Source organism: Haliaeetus albicilla, chromosome Z (assembly GCF_947461875.1).
Source record: "Haliaeetus albicilla chromosome Z, bHalAlb1.1, whole genome shotgun sequence".
Classification (NCBI taxonomy): domain Eukaryota; kingdom Metazoa; phylum Chordata; class Aves; order Accipitriformes; family Accipitridae; genus Haliaeetus; species Haliaeetus albicilla.
Genome location: NC_091516.1, coordinates 31,953,790 through 31,974,821, shown reverse-complemented (window position 1 = coordinate 31,974,821; position 21,032 = coordinate 31,953,790). Strand labels below are relative to the sequence as shown.

Genomic DNA, 21,032 nt, shown 5'->3' with positions numbered 1-21,032 from the left:
TAATCCTACAATTGGCTTTCTGGAAGTAACACAGCTGATTATTTCATGAGCCTTGCAGATCTGTATCTCAGATACCAGATGATTTGTAACTTCCTAAGAGTTTACTGTCATTGGGAGCTGAATAAAATGCCTTTAAGACCAATTGTTTTTAGCTTTTCTATTGATTAGAGAAAAAAGCATAAAAATAAAAGTATAATAGCAAACCCTCATATGTTTATATATACTGAAATCATTATGAAAGAAGAGGCTTTCATAAACATGATCCTTTTAATACGCAAAGAAGGCAGGTTTTTCTCCTCCTTTAACCAGCACACAACACAGAACTGAGCAGTTAATGGCATCATAACATCTCATTCATTGCCATATTTGGAACATTACTGTTACGGTGATAGTCACATATCCATGGGCTTGATTTCTACCTGTCCCAAACAATCTCGATCACACCCCTTCTCACTGGCTATGTTCCCTACAAGCCTTCACCTGAGTCATTCAGGAAGGAAAATGTTATGACATGGTCATATTCTGAACTTTTTTTCACAAAGTGAGATGATAAATTTTAGTTGTCTGAAATCCTTTTTATTCCAACAGGATTTGAAATAACATATTCCAATGAGTTGTACATAAATTGGAGGTCTGCAGTCAAACTTTCTTGGTCATTACAAACCTGACCTAAATTCTTCCAGAGTAAATAAAAGTTTCCTGTAATGATGACTTAACTGAATTCAAAACTAAGTTTCATATACTCACATCCTACCCTCCAAATATGTCTCTACGTATGAGTTGGATAACTTTGGGGATCGTGTATGTAAACCCAAGCACTCAAGGGAAAGGACAAGCAAAAGAAGTGTTGAGCAATTGAAAGTTTCTATGATAAGTCTCATTACACTTTCTCTCTTCACCAAGTACATATGGTTTATCCTAAGCAGACTGTTACCTGGGGCTTTGATCCAAACAGGGTATTTTGAAACAAAAATCAATTTACATTTTTACTTTTTCCAGCTTGGAGGAAATCAAGCATAACATGACATGTATCTCTGATCTTTTTAAATGAAAAGTGATTTATATGGAGAAAGTTCAAACTGCTGAGTGGAAGGGAGGAAAGCAAAGAGAAGATGTAGCTGCATTACCTAAGAAGGTATTCTTATCCAATTTTTCAGTTTCTGATTTCAAGTAGAAAATTAAATGAAACATTTCATTCCTAGTTTTATTTGCTTCTTGGATCCAAGCCACTACTTCAAAGAGCAGTGCTGGTTAATGCTGTAGCAAAATGAGGACAAAATGTCACCTCATTTTTATTGGAAAGCAAGGAGAGGCTTCTGGATAGGTTTCTGCAGAAGACTTATTGCACAAAGAAAAATAATGTCTTGCCTCCCTAAAGCAATGCCTACACAGCAGCAGAAGATAAAGTTGTCTGAAGAAATCCATATTTTTTCTTAGGATTTTGCAGCTTTTGTATGCACCAGGCTTAATACTGCCTTGTGTTTCAGAGCACAGTAACATAAATATTTAATACAACTTTTTCTTTATTTCTAAACATCATTTTTACCCCATGAGGCACTAAACCAGTATTTTTCATTCATGTCATTAAAATTCCTAATGACATATATAAATATTACTTTTCTTATCTAAAGATAAAAGCATGGATAGAAGACAAACAAATGAAAACCAAAGACCTGAAAACACACAGACTTGGACACAATCCACTTATTAGAGGCCAGGGATTCCCAGAAAATTCTGGATCTCAGTTCCACATTAGTCTCGCTTTCCAGATTAGATTCTCCAATAACTGAATTTACTTAGTAATTGGAAAAACTAGAACCAGAAGAGATTAAAGTCTATCCCATGAAGTTGTACATCAAGATAAAGAGTCTTCACCCTCTTAGGCACTTCAGTTGCTTACAACAACAGGAAGGCAGTACACAATACAATATCCTATTAACCTCGGGACTATTTATAGTAACCCAAAACATAGAGGTTTTGCTCTCCTTTACACTTCTCCAAAATACCACAATACCTTAGAAAGACTTCTTTTCCACTATCACTAGCTTCTTCTCTAATGTTTGAATTTATGCTCCACAGATAAGGACATAGTTTGTCATTTTATGGATGCTTCCACCTGTATGAGATTTCCAAACGGGCTTAATAAAATCGGAGCCATTAACATTAGTGTTGCAGGCAGCATTCAATCTATTTAATGGTTTGTTTCATTGATCTACAAGTTCATAAAATGAGAAAGGGGGTCAAACAGAATTATATGTACTTCAGTATAGAACCCTATAAAGCTGTTCTCAGTGTGAAATGAGTTAGAACCAAGATATAGTAAAACTTGATTGGTCTACTCAGCATTTTAGAGGCCAAAAATATTTTGGGCTAACAGTCCTCTACATTGCTAAAAAGGATCATTTCATATCTTAATCAGTTTTTCCTTAGTTTGATTTGGAGTTTTTATTTTATTTCCTGGTATGACACATTGGAAGATGTGCTCATTTTCCAAGCAGGCAGCAGAAAATGAAACATTTGTGCTCAGCACTCTTAAGAAGAAAATATTGCAGCTTTCTCAAGGAGAGTCATTACCCTCAAGTCTTCCAGCACAACATCCAACAGACGTTTCCTTTTACAGTACTGCTGCTGATGCTGTAGTTGTTTCACTTGCTATTGATTAGTCAGAGTCAAGGACATTAAAAGCTGAAGCTCAAACCACCAGTGCTCAGAGCTAGTCAGTACATATATTTTGCATGCTCCTAATTCAGGGACAGGTTAAAGTGAAAAAGAGTGTGAATAAGCAACTGTTCAGACTCTGAAACTGAACCCTGCAGTAACAGCAGCTTCCCATGGAACCACAGAAAACACACATTCATAGAAACCCAGTTCATAGGAAAGGGCATAGCAATTACTGTCTGCACACACATTTTAAAATATGGATGTCTGCAGGTTATTTGCATGGAACAGTGTATGCCCGACAGATCAATCAATATATCAAGGAATGCTTTCTCAAAGTACTCGAAAAGTCAAAGCTGTTAAGAAAAAAGGCTGTTTACCTTATGACATCCCTAGCATTTGTGTTCAATACACTCATTGGTATGCATGTAAAATACAGCAATGCTACTACACAGATACACTTTTGACAAGTGTCAGTTTACAGCCACAAGAAAAAAGATCAGAACACATGAAGGACACAGCATAATTATATTTTACCCCTTTGAAAAAGAGAATCACTGTCAACTTCAAAACCATTCTGTCTCTACCTGAATACAGAAGCCAACTCTACCATCACGTTAGCTTGCATAATTCCAAGGATCAATAGATATTCCACATTTTCAATATATGGCCTTTTGACAAGAACTGGCAAGCCAGTTTTTCTATACAAATTAGGGAAATAATGTTGCTCATTCCTGTACAATAAGAGTTATGGAACTGCATCATATATACTCATTTATAATGGAATGATTTTACTTACTGTTGCCTTACAACAATATTAACTCCTTTGATCATTACAGGCCTCATAGTCATTATGAGCAATTCTCCAGCTTCCTTTCTATGACATTTTACCTTCAGTCTGTGAAGTTTGAATGCTTCTTACAAGATGCATCTCCTAATCACTGAGTACCTCTGGTAAAACAATTCTTTTTTTTTTTTCCTTATTTCATTAATCTCAAGGGCCTTCCTTTACAGTCACTACTATTCAAGCACTTCCATGTGGCAACTAGTGATCTTCCTTAAAAACCTGATCTGTGTGTGGTCAATGACCAGGATAATGGACTGACAGAAAGCAACCAAGAGCCAAATCCCAGCTAGCTCAGTCACTGTTTTGCTCGGTGTAGGCTACTACATAATTTCTGTGCATCTTTTCTTCCTCCATCCTGTGCGGACTTTAAGGTCTCAGGGCCAGAGAGCACTGCTCCATTTTGACACAATCTTGGCTCAAGCATTTCACCCTACAAATTCTCTCCTGACAGAAAAATTAAGACATAGGTCCCACATGGAAAAACCCCAAATACCCCAAAAGGCCTGCTAGTTATCTCTTACCACAAATCCTTCTGTAATAGCACAGGGAAGAGACAATCTTACAGTTGCCTTCCACTAAACCTTATCTACATCAGTCTTCCTCCACAGCAACACATGGGCTTTAAGGGAAGAGAAAAATGAGGCATGGTTTGTTTCCTCATGAACCTCATGGTCTGGATTTATACTCCTGAAAAGCCATTTCAAAGCCTGGCACATATTTTGTAGGCAGCTTGAAGTATATACATTCAGGTCCTGCACCTCTTCCAAGGCTCCAGGGACCTTCCTTTCTCTCCAGATACTGCAGTAAGTTGGAATCACACCAAAGACACTGCTTGGCTGTGAATGTCCCTGTGATTCCTCCCAAACACAGAAGATGGACAATATTTTTAAGGAAAAAATACTGCACAACACAGTACTAAATGAAGCAGTTGAGTCTTCTGAATCATCACAGCTGCTTGGAGCCAAAGTGAAAATAATGTGCATTTACTCCAGTCTGGCCTTGGTTTGCTTCACTCTGTTCTCAGTTTTACATGGGCACAAAATGGATCTCCATTCAAAGGAGCACTCTTTACAGGATACATCAAGGAATGGAGAAGGAAAATGGTGTTGGGGAAAAGGGAAGCTCCCATTCTTTGTATTTATGAATGCTACCTCTTACAGCACCTTTTTGACAGAACAGATCACATACTATATTTAAAAGGCTAATTGCACCTAACTTACAGCCAAAAAGCTCCATCTGAAGACTCAGTGACTTTACGGAAGAAAGTAAACAATTTTACTAAATGATACCATGTAATTATAAACTTCATTAACATGAAATAAATTAGACGTGAGTCTATAATGGATACCATGTTTAGTTGCTTATTGCTATAACTGCAAGGGGAAGCTATTAGCAAGTAAGTGAGTAAGACTCTTTCTCTTATTTGAAACTATGTTCCTGCAACTGGAGCTGCTGGGTTTCTCATCCGTGTCTGCCACGCAGTATGCTATATATGCTGTAAATCCTATTCATCTGCTAGCACTGATGCACTGGGAACAGAACCTTCCAAGCTGTGTGAACAACAACAGAAATATCCTTTCCTTCTCTGTGCATGTGGAACAAACTCCTGTCCTGTTACCCAGCCAAAGAACATACTACCCAAACATATTACTGTCATATAACTTTGTAGGGATGAAACCAGGAAAGGAATGGTGCTATTGCTCAGTTATTTCTGTAAGCTTTGCCAAGGTGTGTCTTCTAAATTTCCCTCTTTTTACGAAAGAATTGGCTCGTACCCATATTAAGGTCAACAAAATGCTTGAAATGCATTTGAAATACAAGATATTTCTTCTGAAAGAAGAGAGACTGATGCTTTACTTGGTGACAATTACCCATAAAGGCACTATTTAAGAAATCCAGAGTCCTCAGTCTTCACAGTCAAATCCCTTTGTCTTTTCAATCAATAAATAGCCAAACCAATACACCTCGCTCTTCCTTGGTAAGGCAAACAGATTGACTGCCTAACTTTGAGCTTCAGAAAGCAAACAGGTCTCAGCTTGCAACAATCACATCAGGAGTCCTTGGAACCTGGCAGTGCTTTGGCCATGATGCTGCTAGCACTGGCCAAGGTGGTGCTTTCTACTTGTGCTACTGCCACTGCAGAAAAAAATCAGCAATAGGGCTTACTCCTGTTTTCCTTTCATGAGATGGGAGTTTCCGTCTCATCCCCACCTCCCCAACTTCCTCCAAGAAAATAAACTCAGACTTACTTGGAGCAAGGCTACTGCAAACTAGAGTGTGAATGACTCCACCCTACCAGAGTAATCATGTGAGTTCAGATGTGGAACAGACAGATGACAAGATCCAAACAGTAGATAACAAGACAAAAATTCTTTAGTGTAAATGGGATGTGCAAGACTAGTTGCTTCCAAGCCCATCCACCAAGCTAAAGACTTCAAAGACAAACAGGGTCAGGGCGCATTTGTGTCAGTAAATAAAAAAAGGCCAGAGCACAGGCTTGACCAAGGGTCTATCTTCTTTTTTATCCACAATTATTTAATCTGCATTAAATTAAGGTACCATTTTGGCCTAAGAAAATAGCACTCTCCCAGACAATGTCCCAGTAAGGTTCAAAGGAGAGCATGAGTCAGGAATTATTTACAATACACAGTATGTATGAGGCCACCTTGTTTGAGGGATGAGGAAGAAGAGAGTTTTAAACATATGGACATGATCTATGCCTTTCCCTAAGGGCCTGAGAATGTACCCTAGCCCCCTTTGCTTTGATGGCATACTGGTAGCCTCAAACACTGCTGCGCTTTGCCCCAGAACTGAGTGAAATTATATAGTACATACAAACCACTCACTGCACCTACTGTCCAGGGAGACCACTTAACAGATAATACAGAACTGAGTTATTTCTGATTACCTGAAGTACAATGGAAGAAGTGAGTCAGTTATGTGAAATGCATGCTAGCACTGCAACTGGTTAAATAATTTTCAAAATAATTGTACCAATTTTGTTAACGTAGGACAGAAAAGCCTGGTATTTGGCCAGTTCTCATTATTTAGGCTTGGTGCCATGAATCATTATTGATGGAACAGAAAGTAATTTTTGACATTCTGTCTGAAAAATGTATTAATAGGTAATTGACAACTGTTGTGATTTTACTCGTCTGGACTGGAAAATAAGATGATGATTGAAAGCATGTTAGCAAACTTAAAAACAAAACCAAAAACAAAACCAAAAAACAAAACCCACTCATCTAAAGACACTATTTTAAACATGATATTTGGGACTTTTCCCTAGATATACAGCTGGGTTTTCTTACACCAAATGCATTCTTACCAATTGCTTCACAATGTATTTGTAATGAGCAAAACAAGAGAGCAAATTACATTCTCACACTGTTACTTAGTCCACCCCAATTTATCAAATATTTCAATAGAATAAAATCTCTTTCAAGCCCTGTTCAAAGCCCTGACATTTACACAAAAATTTCCCAGATTCATAAAGGAACCTAACATGCATCATTAATTATTCACAATTTTGACTGCATATTTTTTTTTGACCAAAAATGTATGTATACATGTACATATAGATAACAGGATAGATACATCCCAGAAATATAACTGAAAACAAATGTAGTATTTTATAATGACATCTGTTCTAAGAATAAATAATTCTGTAAATTCACCAGGTATGTTTAAAAACTATACAGTCTTTGCTCTTTATAGGTTAGGAGTCTGAATAGCTTTATCATCTCACCTTCATTGTCGCAGTCTTGCAATGAAAGCCATATTTGATCTACCAGACCAACTCCTTTTACTTCACCATGAACTGGAATGGAATGCATTACCATTAATGCAATTGTCAAGAGTTTGGTTTGCAATTGCCAATTCTACTCTTTTTTTATATTTATATTTCTTCAACAATTGCTTTATTTTCCATCTTAATCTGCAGGAGAGAAAACATCCATTGTGATACTTCTAGATTGTTCCCAGTTCACATTCTTCACAGTTAACAATTTCTACCATGAGAAGGGCTGTCACTATTAAATGGTATTTTTTGACTGGACTGTACCAGACATGGCTTGAACGTGTGTTTTAAAGCTATAGAAATATGCATGGCTTAAAAATATTTATGAAAAAAATTGTAATATCATTCTTTATGATAAGCAGTGAGGAGATATTCTTCAGTCACTGGCCAAATTCTTCTTGGTGTATATCCTTGGCCTGCAAAGATGAACTTAAGGTACAGATAGCCCCCACTGAAGTCAAGGGTCAATACTTAGTCATACTGCATGGAGCACTTTTTTGCTCAGGGTTTAAGGTTTTTGTCTGGGGCTTTTGCTGGGGATCATATACAGACAAAAACCCAATTAACAGCCAAGTCAGTTACTCACTGCATTAAAGAATCCTCAGAAGACCTAACATCAAAATAGCTTGCTTAGCACCTGGACCTACTCCTTACTCCCAGTAAATTAACCTCTAAACCAACTTGCATTGCCTAAAGCTTCAGCAAGTTGCTATCTGTTGTGCCAGAGACACTGGTGTTCCCTCGTTGCTTCCTGTAAGGCAGGAGGTACCAATGTAGCAGAACAACAGGTTTCCACATCTCCTCCTGTTCTAGTCCAAGGTAGTTCAGCATGAGGCATCACAATGAACACAAACAAAAGATTTGCAAATGCAATTCTCTCTGTCCTGAGTTTTCAGATACTAGTGCCAAGTATTCTTTGCAACAAGAAAAAATGAACTTCACATGCAAAGGCAATGGATCTGTGGCCAGCAGACCTGGACATACATTATGAATTCAATGTAGGGACAAACGCCTAAAAGTAAGAAACATATAAAAGCAAACCCCAGCCAAATGGCAGGGCTCAACTTAAATCATCTGCTTAAATTACACCACTTGAAAATCTGTGTGTAGCTGCACATTTTTATATATATATATATATATATATATATACAAATTCTCTCCAACATATTTCACATGAGTCACTGAACAGCTTTTCCCTTGGAAATTATATTAACATTAAGGTACTAGTCCCCCACAAAAAAGCAATAGAAATAGATTTTCTATTACTAGCATTTTATGAACAGCATAAAATCAATAGAATATATACAAAACTGATTCGAACCATATTAAATATGATGTCAGTAGAATGAGCAAAGAGAACTATGGACATTCTTTGACCAGTTAGGGATTACAGCCCACAGCAAATTTGGATCCATTGTGTTCAACAAGCATGATTAACTGTGTTCATATTCTACAATAAAGTTGACCTCCAGGAGCTTGCTCCTGAAAGTATTATGATAACTCTGAATTCTGCCATGACTTCAGACCTTTACCCCGTCCAGATTTTCCTAAAAAGCAGGAGAAGAAAGAGATGATGCCCTAAATTTTATTTGTTATTTTTCAGCCAACATAAAAATTATACTGGACCACCTTTTTATCTCCGACAAATACATCCAGCTCATTCTACTCAAGTTAACAGATCTTAAATATCACTTTTAAACTACAGAAGTTACATTTAAAAAAGCAGGCCCTGTTCAGCAATATGATGTCTATGTGAAAACTGAAGTAATAAGCAAGGATAGGCAGCCTTGCTTGCCTCTTGACAAAGCATCAAACCTGTATTTTAGCAGCCTATTCAGAAAGAAAAATGCTTGGCTGAGAGAATACTCTAAGAGGATTCCAAACAAAAGATATTAAGACATTCTTCTGTATTTGTGAGTGACTGCTTTTGATATTTCTCAAAACAGGAAAGTTATTTTACAGGGACAAAGGTTTCCACCCCCATTAGAGGAACATTGTTTCCTTTCCTGCAATTAAAATACTGAATTGGGTACTCCCCTTAGGATTTACAATATAACTTCCGGAAGTGGGGTTAGTTATTGAGTATGTAACAAGTTTACTTAGTCTACACTGAAACAATTTCTAAATAAGGGGAAAAAATGCACCCAAAAATTAATCCAAAAAAGTACACAAAAAACCTAATAGTTTTTTTTTAACTTTCATTTGCAGCACTGGAAAACAAATTGCCAAAACACATTATGAAGTGTCATAGCACATGCAGTGGAAACACCCTTTCCCTCACAAAGACAGAAACTTGATTTTCTTAAACTCAACTCTATTTCAGAAATCTTGCAAAACCAAATGTCTGAGATATGCTATACCACTGTTTCACAACTTTCCTGTCCGTAATGCAACCATAGGATTACTGAGGATAGGGAGGGAGGGGAAAAGCCCCTTTTGTGACTGACATGAAGACATTCACGAGCACAGCAGCCCTGTACTTGGATCAGGGCAGAGCCCTGTCCTGTAGTAATCTGGCTTTCTGTCTAAGCCTGACTATGCTAAGAGTTATTGATGACAACCTTGATTAAACTAGTAATTAAATCCTCCAAAACACTGCTATGGCTGGGCAAGGGTTGTGAGAAGGACAGAGACCAAGCAGCAGTTGTGACCTTGAAAGGAAAGTATTGATCAGACTTTGCCTTGTGAAAGGAAGGAGTGGAAACTGAAACCAACCATCCTGAATCATTAATGAGCTCCCACAGTATGCTCCTAACTCCATTTTTTTACATATCCAAGTGGATCTTTCTTCAAGCTTCCTCAAAACCAGCATATTTACCAACTATTAATGAATAGAAACTGCAAATTCATTGAAGACAACATGAAGTACCTCTAGGCAACAACTCAAAGATGTCACTTGTTTGTGTACTTCAGACTATATAATACACAACAACATAGACGTTATATATATTTTTAAATAAACATATATGTATGTGTGTGTATTTATACATATTACTGTGAGCAACTAAAAGATGCTCTTGATTGCCTGTGCCACGACCTAGGCTTTCATTAGTATCCCCTGATGCACAATATGTTTTTCCAGTCTTTGGCTATTTTCTAAGATTGAAAGGCCTTTGAGCGTACTTTCTATAAGGAATATCCACTTGGCCCTAAAAAAGAGGACTTGTTTGTTTTGGCTTTTTTTGTTTTGTTTTGTTTTTTTAAAAAAAACCTTCTTAGAATGGAATGAAATAAAATTATGTGAAAAGTTATAATTTGTGTGGCAAGAAAAATGCAAATAACTGCTGTTTTGTATTGATTAGCACTAAAGCAATATAGAGACGTAAATAGGGAGCAGAAAGCCTACCATTAGATGAGACATAGGAAGGTGTATGTTAATTTTCTCCTTATTTCTCTCTCATTTCACTACATCCTCCTTCTTAGTGAGTTTTCCCTCCTCAATACATTCTTCAGTTTTTCTTCTGAAGTCTCCTTTCCTACAAATTGTCTCCAATAGCTTTTCTTTAGGTAGGTCCAGGTACTGTGCTAGTTACCGCAACACAAAGAAAGCCTCCTCCTTTGGTCTTGGCTCACCTAGCAGTCCTACTGCAAATCATTGTCTAACTATTAATATATTTCAACAGAGAAGTCATAATTTAGGTTACAGAACTGATTTTCTGATTTCAAAATGCCTTTATTACAAAAAATAAACCATGTTAAAAGATTGAAAAATTAAGCAGAGGGTTTTTTTAAAATGTGATCAAACCAAGGGAACTTGAAGAAAACCCTCCAACAGCCAAATGATCATTGACCGTAGAAATCTCCCCAGAGAGATGATGCTCAACAAAGAAAGGTATACCAACAAGGTGCAAATATGAAAAGATTTTTCTCTTTACCATCCACTATACAAAGGAATAAACGCAACAATTTCTGTCACCACTGCCACACAGCAGTGCATTGCCAGAAGTCTATAGGCTGTATCTGCACAAAGGAGTGCTCAGTGCTGTCAAAGACAGTGAGTTCACATGAGTAGGAAGCTGGCTGTCTTCAAAATATCTATGTGATTAGTTTCCCTTTAATTCCCTATGTAATGACCAATATTTCCACTGTCTAGAGATTAGAAATCTTCCTTAGAAATACCCTCTTTTTCAAGGACAATATGGAACATTGACAAAGGCAAGAATTACTACTGCTTGAATTAAATTCAGCTACCTTCTGTAATAATAGGATATAAAAACCCACTAGAGTAACAGTGCTGCTTCTATACTTAATGATTACTGAATTAAGGTCTTAAAATAAAATATTAAGCATTATCGTATACAAAGTGTATACGTGTTTAAAAATGCAATACTGCAAAATCACACTCAAAAGATTATCCCTCCCGCCCTAAACTCTGAAATATGGTTCTGCTCACCATGGAAATTTACATTTTTGTATGCTAGCGAAAAACATCCAAAAAAGATTAAAAGATTGTAGGTAAGGACCAAGTGAGCTAGGCAATGATAAGGACACTCAAGAAAGAAAGAGATGAGCTGTGGGTTACAGTGACAGACTAACATATGAAGGACAATGTGCAAGCCTACACTATAACAAAGTCAGAAACCAATGTGTCTTCAGTGTTAGTCCAAAACTGCAGTATGACCATACAGTAAGTTTAGCAAGAATCTGGTGACAGACAGCTTTACATCAGGAATTACATTGTGCTATACAGGAAGAGAAGAATAATTAGTAATGTTATTGTTCAGTTTACATTTTCACTGTACCATTGTCTGTTCCATAAGATACAGGTAATGAACAATGAGGTGTTTCAGTGCCATGAACTGGACACTATCTAAATGCCATATCTAAGGGTCTATAAGACCTATTAATTAATTCTTTCTGATAAAAAGAGAATATTCCAAATCAAAAGACCATTATTAAATATTTTGTTCCATTTACATTTCGAAGAGTTACAAAACTTCCCACTTTTGGTTATGTAGTTTTACTCAGTCCCATGGCTCTTCATAGACTTTATACAAAATCAAGGAGGAATAAAAGGCAGTGGACCGCTCCTCTGTAAAAAAAGTTTACAATCTTGGCTATAACTACTAGAGCGACCTAACATCAGAGAGGATCTGTAATGATTTTTAAAAAATGAGCTGCATACAATCTTATGCATAAGTCTGTAATTTACAGGCCAAGGGCAAAATTCTCCTCTTCCATGCACACTACAAATACAGTATCTGTGGAGCCTATCACAGTCCTTATTCTGCACTCACTGGTAGCTCCTATTTCGATCAGTAGTGTTTCTGGTGCTGAAAAAGCAATAGGACGTGGCAGACAGGCTAGGGCAAAGAGGATTGCTCTCACTGCTGGCTGAACACTGCAGCACCCATCACCATGACACAACTAGCAATCCTTCTGATTTAACAGAGATGATCCACAGTTCTAATCAGCTGCTTCTGTGTACACAATTATTTGCATATGGTGGGTGGGAAAGATCTCAATTTTTTTGCACTTATGATTTTAATTGTACATATTGCACACGATGAAATTCACTGTATTCCTTGAAATATCAAGAGAAAGTCTGGTTACTGCTTGCATTTGTTACTGTATTCTTTGATGCATTCACATCTAATCTTGTGACGACGTGTGAATAGCACAGGTCAGATTAAGTAAACCTTTGCCAACAAAGGTGTCCTGTCTAGGGGCCAGGCTGAGTGCCACTGTACAGAGCTTTGCAAAATAAGCTTTCTCATCTTCCTTTGATCCTGTAGCAGCTGTGGCACCAGAAGCACATTTCTTGGCCACGGCTGTCTGATTTTCAGTGTCATTGGTCTGGCCTTGGTTCATCCCAAGTTGAAGTTTAAATACTTTTTCTTTTTCATTTTGTTTTGTTAAAAAGGCATGCTGGAATTCATGACTATGCAGACTCAACGAGGGGCACTGCAAAAGAGAGGTGACTGCAGGGCACTGTTATTAGCTAAGGAGCAGGACATTTCTCACAACAGAAGCACAGATTTATTCCTCTGGTCCAATGATATTATTTTGAAACATACATACCTGCTGGTATCAAATTGCACACTAACAAACTAGCCCCACAACCATACACTTCCACTGACTGCAAGAGCTTGATGTCAGGTTGGCAGCAGTTAGAGAGGAGAGAAAAGCTGGCTTCCCAAGCTCTCACTCTGCTGTTACAGAGCTCAGAGCAGTTCCTGGCCCCAGTTATGGTGACTGACCTAGGTCTGGCAATCTTTGCAAGATATCTGTAAAGGGTGCATTCCCAATACTGGCCTGACCTAGAACAAACTCTTACACTGTTGTTCTGATACACATCATCTGGCCTTTCTCTCACTTCATTAGAGTTTGTCAGAGCTGATACCCTTCACAGCTCTCAATCCTCTCCCCTCACTGCCTTTTCTCTTGCTTTCATCAGGTAGGGTTACCAATTCATTCTTTTCTTCATTCACTTTCCCACTGATTTTTTTGCTCCTCTCCATGACATCAGGGACCACTCTTTCAAAGCCAGGTTGGGACCTCCCCCAGATGGACAGAAAATCACACCACCCCTGTTTCTGTAATCTTCCAACTGACAGCAATTAGTGCCACCTTCCTCATCATAATTCACTATTGCATCTTCAATCCCAGCAACTTCTCCACAACTTTGGGCTCCTGTCTTAATCCCTGCCTGCTCTCCTCTTTCTACTCAGAAGATAATCAATGCTTCAAGTACAAAACTGGAAAAGGGTGTGATTTTTGCCTTCTTTGGCTTGCTTTCCCTAGTTATATGACAATGTTTTCCTTATCTATACTACAACCTTTTCCTTTTTCCCCATCACAGTTTAAGAAATTCCCTACCTGCTCACCTCTTCTAGTCTTCTCACTTGGACCCAAAAATCTCCCCTCATAATTTCACTTACCTCTTTTTTCACCCCTACCTCGTTCTTCTGTATCATTTCTCACTTAGCCTAACTTCTCCCACAGGGAAGGCAGGGTTTGATCTTCCCCTTTTTTAAAAAAAGTAATCCCATCTGTCTCTCAAAATATTACTGTATTTCTCATTGAGCTCACTGAATGAAATGCAAGAGGTTCACCTGGTCTTATTCTTGGATATCAACCCTCTGTCTATGACCTCCCTGGTTCGCATCCAAGACCTTACTCAGTGTAGTCCTGACCCATGACTATATTTCCTATTACCCTTACATAACATACCATTCACCTTCTGTGCTAAGACTTTTGCATGACTCATGGTTCAAAGCTATTTGTTCTATCCAAACTGCCACACACTACACTTCTTTACAAAACGATCCTTGAATTCCTTACAGTCTGTCTCAGAAATAAGAAAAGAAAGCGTCACTTTCTTCACAAAGTAGCAGTCAAGGTGATGCTAGTACAAGGAATCTCCAACAACTTGTACTACTGAAGACAGATGAAAATCTACACAAGGAACTATGACACGTTGTTTTGCAGAAAAGGAAAACTTAATCTGTTCAGTCTGGCTACAAGAATCATGCAAAATCATGCAAAATTCACTTTTCTTATTTTTCAATCTTTAAAATTTTAGACCTGTTTTGCATTATTAGCAACCCCTTTTAGTGAAATTAAACAACAGAAATGTGTCAGAGCTACAATAACATTTCAAAAGATGACTCATAAGCAGTGAAGTCATGAAGTATTGAAAAAATTGACATATTTGTTTTTTAAGTGACTATAACTCTACTGGACAAATAAAAATATTCAAACACCATAAAGTTCTGTTAAACAAAGCAGAAAACTATTTTGAGTCATACTTAGGATGGTATTTATCTGCCCATAGCTGACAGGCTATGCACCAAACCAGGAATGTGTAAGCATACATGAACATGAACATACATGAACCTGTCTGTGTAAAAAGGATTCATCAGTTCAGGCTACAGCCTGTGTTCATACCTACCACTAGATACATGCAGGTTTTGTACTGGCATCAGCAAAATACTTTTTGCTGTACCTTTTATGCTTTCCACACACACCAGCCAATGCAGTCAGGTACATCTGAAGTGCAGCTAAGGGCACCCTCTAAAAATTCAGTTCCTTAAACTCCCTCTTCCATAACCTTTTTGTAGCTAAGACACACCTAGGAGAATTGGTCCTGGTCCACATCTTGTCCAGAGGAGGTTCAAGAGAGACCTTATTAGCTGGGGTTCTTTTCTGTTACATTTTTTTAAGTCCTGTCATGTTGGCTGAAAGCTGTATTCCAGCAAAACATTGATATTTCATCCCCTATTTAAGAAGCTATTTAAGAAACACTCTAAGATGCCTCCCTCATCCAGAGTCCACTATGTTACAGTGCCAAGGTTAATTGAGGAGCTAAAGGCCAGGATTAAGTTCCACCTATTCTCTGGGAGGATTTAGTTTCCCATGTTACTATAAAGATACTTTCCTAGATGCACATGGCAGCTGACACAGCCAACCGCAGGACCTCTGCCTGATGTACTACCCTCCCCAAAGAAATGCTAAGTCCCATCAATCTAAATGAGTCCAATTCCCATCTACGCTCATTTACTGGCAGGGTAGTATAAAGGGGCCATTGTGTAAAAAAGAGTCAGGCTTGCTGACCTTTTTATTTTTTTTTCTCAATGAAGTATGCCATCAGCATACCAACATCTTTAGATACCAATGATCCATTCTGTGCAGCTCACTTCCTCCTCCCCTTTCCAAAATCCCCCCACTTAGCAGGGACATTACTTCAGTTTTAAACATTAAGACAGCTCTTTGACTAGGTAACAGTAATAAACACTGAATTCTGAAGTCTCCACCGTAGCTGAGGTTCTTCGGGTTTTTTTCCTCTCACACTGAAGCAAAACAAACTGGTGACCAAGTTGTTGAACTGAAAAAAAACCATTTCAATTAAAGCATTTCCATAATATTGTTCACTGTCCTGAATGTATTTCAGGACTGTAACAGAGGAGAAATGTTATGAGTAGTCAGCTGCAATGGAATGGGTTGGAAAAAGACAGGGTATTTAACTAGCTAACTCTGAAGTATCTAATTAAAATTAAAGTAAACTTGGGAGTTAGGACAGTTGGAAGAGGCACTGGGAAACTCTCAGAAGCTCTCTGCCTTGTACTTAAAAGGCAAGTAATAAATGACAGGAATTAATTTAGTGTGCACAAAGTATGGGAGCTCAGTGGCAAAGAGATCACTGTTCCAAGGCCAGCTGGTATATGCAACAGTGCACAGGAACATCCTTTTTGTACAGGCAGTGGTCAGTGAGAACAGTGCTCAGCTTTATGCAATCAAAGCACCGGTTTGTGTAAGCATAGCTTGTACTTAGCAAAAATGTTGTTGTGGCTGCTGGGAGCAAGTCAAAGTTTGCGAAAGTTACCATCACTGCAGTACCTAAGCACTTAAAGGCTAGGCGATGTCATTGTGATTAATAGTGAATGTCTATTGTGGCATGAACATTTTTCGAACTACACAGATGGGTCACAGGCAGTTGCATAAAGACTGCAAACACACAATAGGAATTCCTCTCCCTTTGGCACCATGAGGGTACAACCGTCAGTCCAGAACTGCCACAGGAAACACCAGCACTGCACTCGATTGCTGCTGTAGAAGGAAGGTACAGGAAGGCAGAGAAGACAGTCTTATCCTTTTCCCAGGAATATTAACTCCTCACAATTCAAATATGGCACATTTGGGCCTGAACCATGCAACTGGACAGATGCTTCCAGCCCCTGCAGGAACATACAGACTCTGACCCGAGCTCAGGAACTGTCCAAACACACCAAAGGGAAAAGCAGGGGTTCAAACTGTCCAAGTCTCTCTCTGGCCTCAGAACTGTATGGTCCAACAGCCTGAAAGCATAAACACTCCTCAGTTTCTCTGTTGGTTTGCTATCATGCTCCTCTTGCACATGGTGCGTGGCCTGTATCATATGCCATGTGTAAGACCCAGGTATAGGCTGCTTTACCAAGGAGCAAAAGGAAGATTGTTTCCTCTGGTTCCTCTGCATGCCTGCTAGATCATCTGGTGAATTTCACCCTAAATCAACTATAAAAAATTTCAAAGTATTACTTTGCTAAAATAAAGCCATGTGTACTTTATATATACTCTTCTTTACCAAAGCAACAGGGTGCTTAAGAGGCAGAGAGAAGGAAATTTTCTCTGCCTTGCCAGCCTTTATGTGTGCAGCAGGCGTAGAATGCAAGAACAGCCATGTTGGTCCAAACAAATGAACATCTCTTGCCCTGACTCTGGCAGGAGCCAAAAGTATCTGCCTGAGGGATCATGTAAGCACAGAGCAAACACGTAGTCACACTTAACCAGAATACCTTTGCAGCCCAAAGATTTCATGTGCCAGTGGTGATGCCTTTATGCTTAATAGCTGTATCACTCAAACTCACAGCCTCTGGGCACAGAACAGGCCCTGTGCCATTCACCTGGCTCACAACCTGCACCCACAGGGCACCCGGGGTTTACTGTGCCACTGGAAGATTGCATGACTTCTTCTGATGGCAGCAGAATAGCCTGCATTAATGTTCGCCTGGAGCATGCAGGGAGAGGCTATTGCAAGAGCAGCTGCAATGCACAAGCTTCAGGCACCATGAGAAGTAGTTACAATACCTGCCTAGCTGGCACGCTGGCACTTGGAAGCACAGAAAAAGAGAAATTTAGCAGCTACCTACTGCTCTCCAAAGTGACTGAGGGCTGTGAGAGGTCACAGGAACCTCCGAGAGGATGGCAGTGGGCAGAAATATTTAGCTGGTGGTAGCCACAAACACAGAATTTGACTGCCAGTTTTAATTTGACCCTCAAGCAGCTAGAGTGTGAGAGACATTCAATAAAGGAGCAGCTGCATCAGAGCCAGCTGAAGACCTAAACCATGGGCTGCTCTTAGTACATATCCCCATGTGCCCTAGGAAAAGGACAGATAATAGTGCAGTTCTAGGGGTGGTGGGAGGGAATACTGCAATGGCCCTCTCCCAAAAAATTAAGGGGTGTCAAGAAATTCTGATTCAGACACTATTGTGGAAAAAGGAGTATTTGAAAGAGCACAAACATAGAGAGATTAGGCTTCTTGGAAGCCCTTCGGTAACAAACATTTCAGCCATGGCCACCAGATCCTGTGCCTGAGCACTCCCAAGGTGAAATACAGCATTATTGTAACTCAATTCACTGATTTTTAAGGAGTGTTTCTCTCCAAGTTTGAATTACTCACAACATCTTCTGACCAGAACTGAACTTAATTTCTCCTACTTTACAAGGCCATATAAGGCATGCCTCTTTGTTGGGCCTGGCCTTGTTGAATGTGAAGGCAAATCCATGAACACAGGCACTCCTCACAAGGGTTACAAATGAACTCCTCCAGCTGTGGATGCTTCCGTGTACTCTCTGCAGGCGAGTTGTGGCAGTGCAAAGATTGTGCCATGACTGTAGGCTATCCTCTTCCCTCCTGTCACTCCATGAGGATGATGCATTTGAAATCCACAATGAATCTGACGGAAAAAGTCTGAGTTGTCAGATGTGCCAGCTCTGTATTATCATACCATCAAGGCTGAGGGTGAGCAAGAAGGAAAGGGGCTGGTAGAGGGAAGAGGACCACAGTCAGGCTGGCTGGCCAAACTGCCAGGAAGAAGTGAAGCTTCACAACAAATACTTTGTCATCTATCAGGGACACAGGAAGGACTTTTTAGAAATACTTCTTGCATGTTTGCATTACTCCACTTTGTGCTCCAGGGCGTTCAGCTACACCAGGCAGTTGAAGAAACAGTGGCATTAACCTTTAACGCTAAGAAAAAATCCTGACCTAGAATAAATAATAGTAACTGAACAGTTTGTCCATTTTACTTCATTATAAAGGACCCTATTAACATTGCTCCCACTTCGCCACCATTTTAAGAAGCTCCAAAATATCAAATAGAACAAAACAGAAAGATTCTCAACCCCGCCTTAATTTTTTTTAAAAAATCTCAAAGAAGCAAGACTGATCTCATTTTGCTAGATCTGGTTTCTCATTCTTCCTGGTTTCTGGTATTGGTGAGGTGAACAGTGTTAAATGGGACAAAACGGGTCACAGGTCAAAAAAGAGAGAATGAGAGACTCTTGTTTAAAAAGGCAATTCTGATTTTCATGTTGAAAGCAGGTGTTAGGAGAAAATGGGCTTTGAGGGAAGCACAAAAAGCTACTTCAAAACAGAGAAGACCATTCCCATTTCACCTCATCACTCATTTATACGGAAAAAAGGCATTATTTATAAAACATTATTCTGATCCTTACACTGGATTATCATCCAGGCTGAGGACTGAATATAGCCCTAATGTTTTAACTAAGTAAATGTGAAAAGCTAAAACAGTGGCCACTGTGAGGGACAGAGGCACACTTATATCACACCAGTGAGGAAGCACTGCAGTGGTACAGTATCTCCAGGAAGAGAATAACTGAGAACAGCTATGAGTGTTCAGCTACCCATAAAGAAAACACCTTGAAGAATTCATGAGCTGCAGTGGTGGGGCTGTGTCAACAGCTAATATATAAAGCTGCTCCCAAGTTATAGCTATCCTGGGAGATGATAAACATACGGGGGGGGGAGGGGGGGTGAAAAAGAGACATAAAAAGGATTCATTCAAATAAAACAATCTTATTTGAACTTTTGCCCAGAGTTGAAATAAAACCTGAAGTGCTCGTATTACTAGATATTCAAGTAGCTTGGCTACCTTGTGTCTTAATTCTTCTTAATTCCTGTGAACTTTCATACTTCCTCATTTCTTCCTAAGCAGAAACAGCATTGCTACAACAATGGCTTTACAGCACTTCTTGTTCATTCTGAAAGAAGAAACACCATGAACCTGGCAAAAAAATCTATTCTTGATGCTTTTTGCAAATATTCAGATCCAAAGAGTGTAATGCCATGAGACTGTACAAACAAAACAAAGGCATCTTCAGATGCATTAAAGGAAGCTGTTGATAAAAGGCTACCCTGTGTGTTTTTGCAAAATCGGGCAAGAAAGAACAAGCAGTTTGCCTGATTTGGGGAAAGTTCAAATAAACATCAGAAAACTTCAAAAATCATATTCAGTCTCTGAGCAGTTTTTGTTTGTGGGGCTTTTTTAGACACACACATTTGCCTAGGACATACTTAAAACAAGTCTTCATTTTTTGTGATTCCGCCCATGCTACTTTGAAAGACGCAGCTCCACTGCAGGAAGCAGAATGACAACAGCTGTGGGGAGAGCTACAGCACAGTGCTGTGTGCCAGCCAGGCTCTGAGCCCATGATGAATCTTCCCGTTGTGCAAAATTCAATACTGAATGCTTTTACAGGAACGAAAGAAAAAAGGGCACTCCAACTGTACTAAGATCTCAGCATCTGCTAACAGAATTGATAAGTAGAAACCATGGCCAGGCATTTAAAAACAAGTTTTTTATGAAATTTATGAAGCACAGTAATTGCATTATCTACTATTCAGGACAAGCACAGGGTTTGTCCCAAGCTCAGGAGAAAAGAAAAAAAAAAAAAGTTCAAACTTCAGAGCTGTTAACAGAAATCAATGCAACTCAATCAGGGATGGAATCCTATGTCAGTCTTTGAAAGCTGAGGAATGCAAATGGAAGGAAACTCACATAAAATCCAACAGATATTGTAAAGGAGTGGAGCAAAGTCCTAAGCAAAGTATACTTGTAAACCCCAGTGGTGTTATTCAACTGAGACTCACATACCTGAGCCAAATAATTTCCCTGAAAAAGATGTCACTGTACTCTAAATAGCATGCGGTCTACTGCAATCTTT

At 39.0% G+C, this 21,032-nt stretch overlaps 1 protein-coding gene across 7 annotated transcripts in view; it reads right to left on the bottom strand.

Moving 5' to 3' along the window:
- The window catches only part of NTRK2 (neurotrophic receptor tyrosine kinase 2), a 208,409-nt gene that overhangs the window by 118,783 nt on the left and 68,594 nt on the right, over positions 1-21,032 (bottom strand). For 3 of the 7 annotated variants that reach the window (XM_069776835.1, XM_069776830.1, XM_069776832.1), the window contains exon 12: positions 7,254-7,325. The exons of the other annotated variants lie outside the window; for them this stretch is intronic. In XM_069776835.1, the coding sequence (XP_069632936.1) occupies positions 7,254-7,325 (72 nt within the window). The remainder of the gene's footprint in view (positions 1-7,253; positions 7,326-21,032) is intronic. 7 annotated transcript variants of the gene reach the window in all.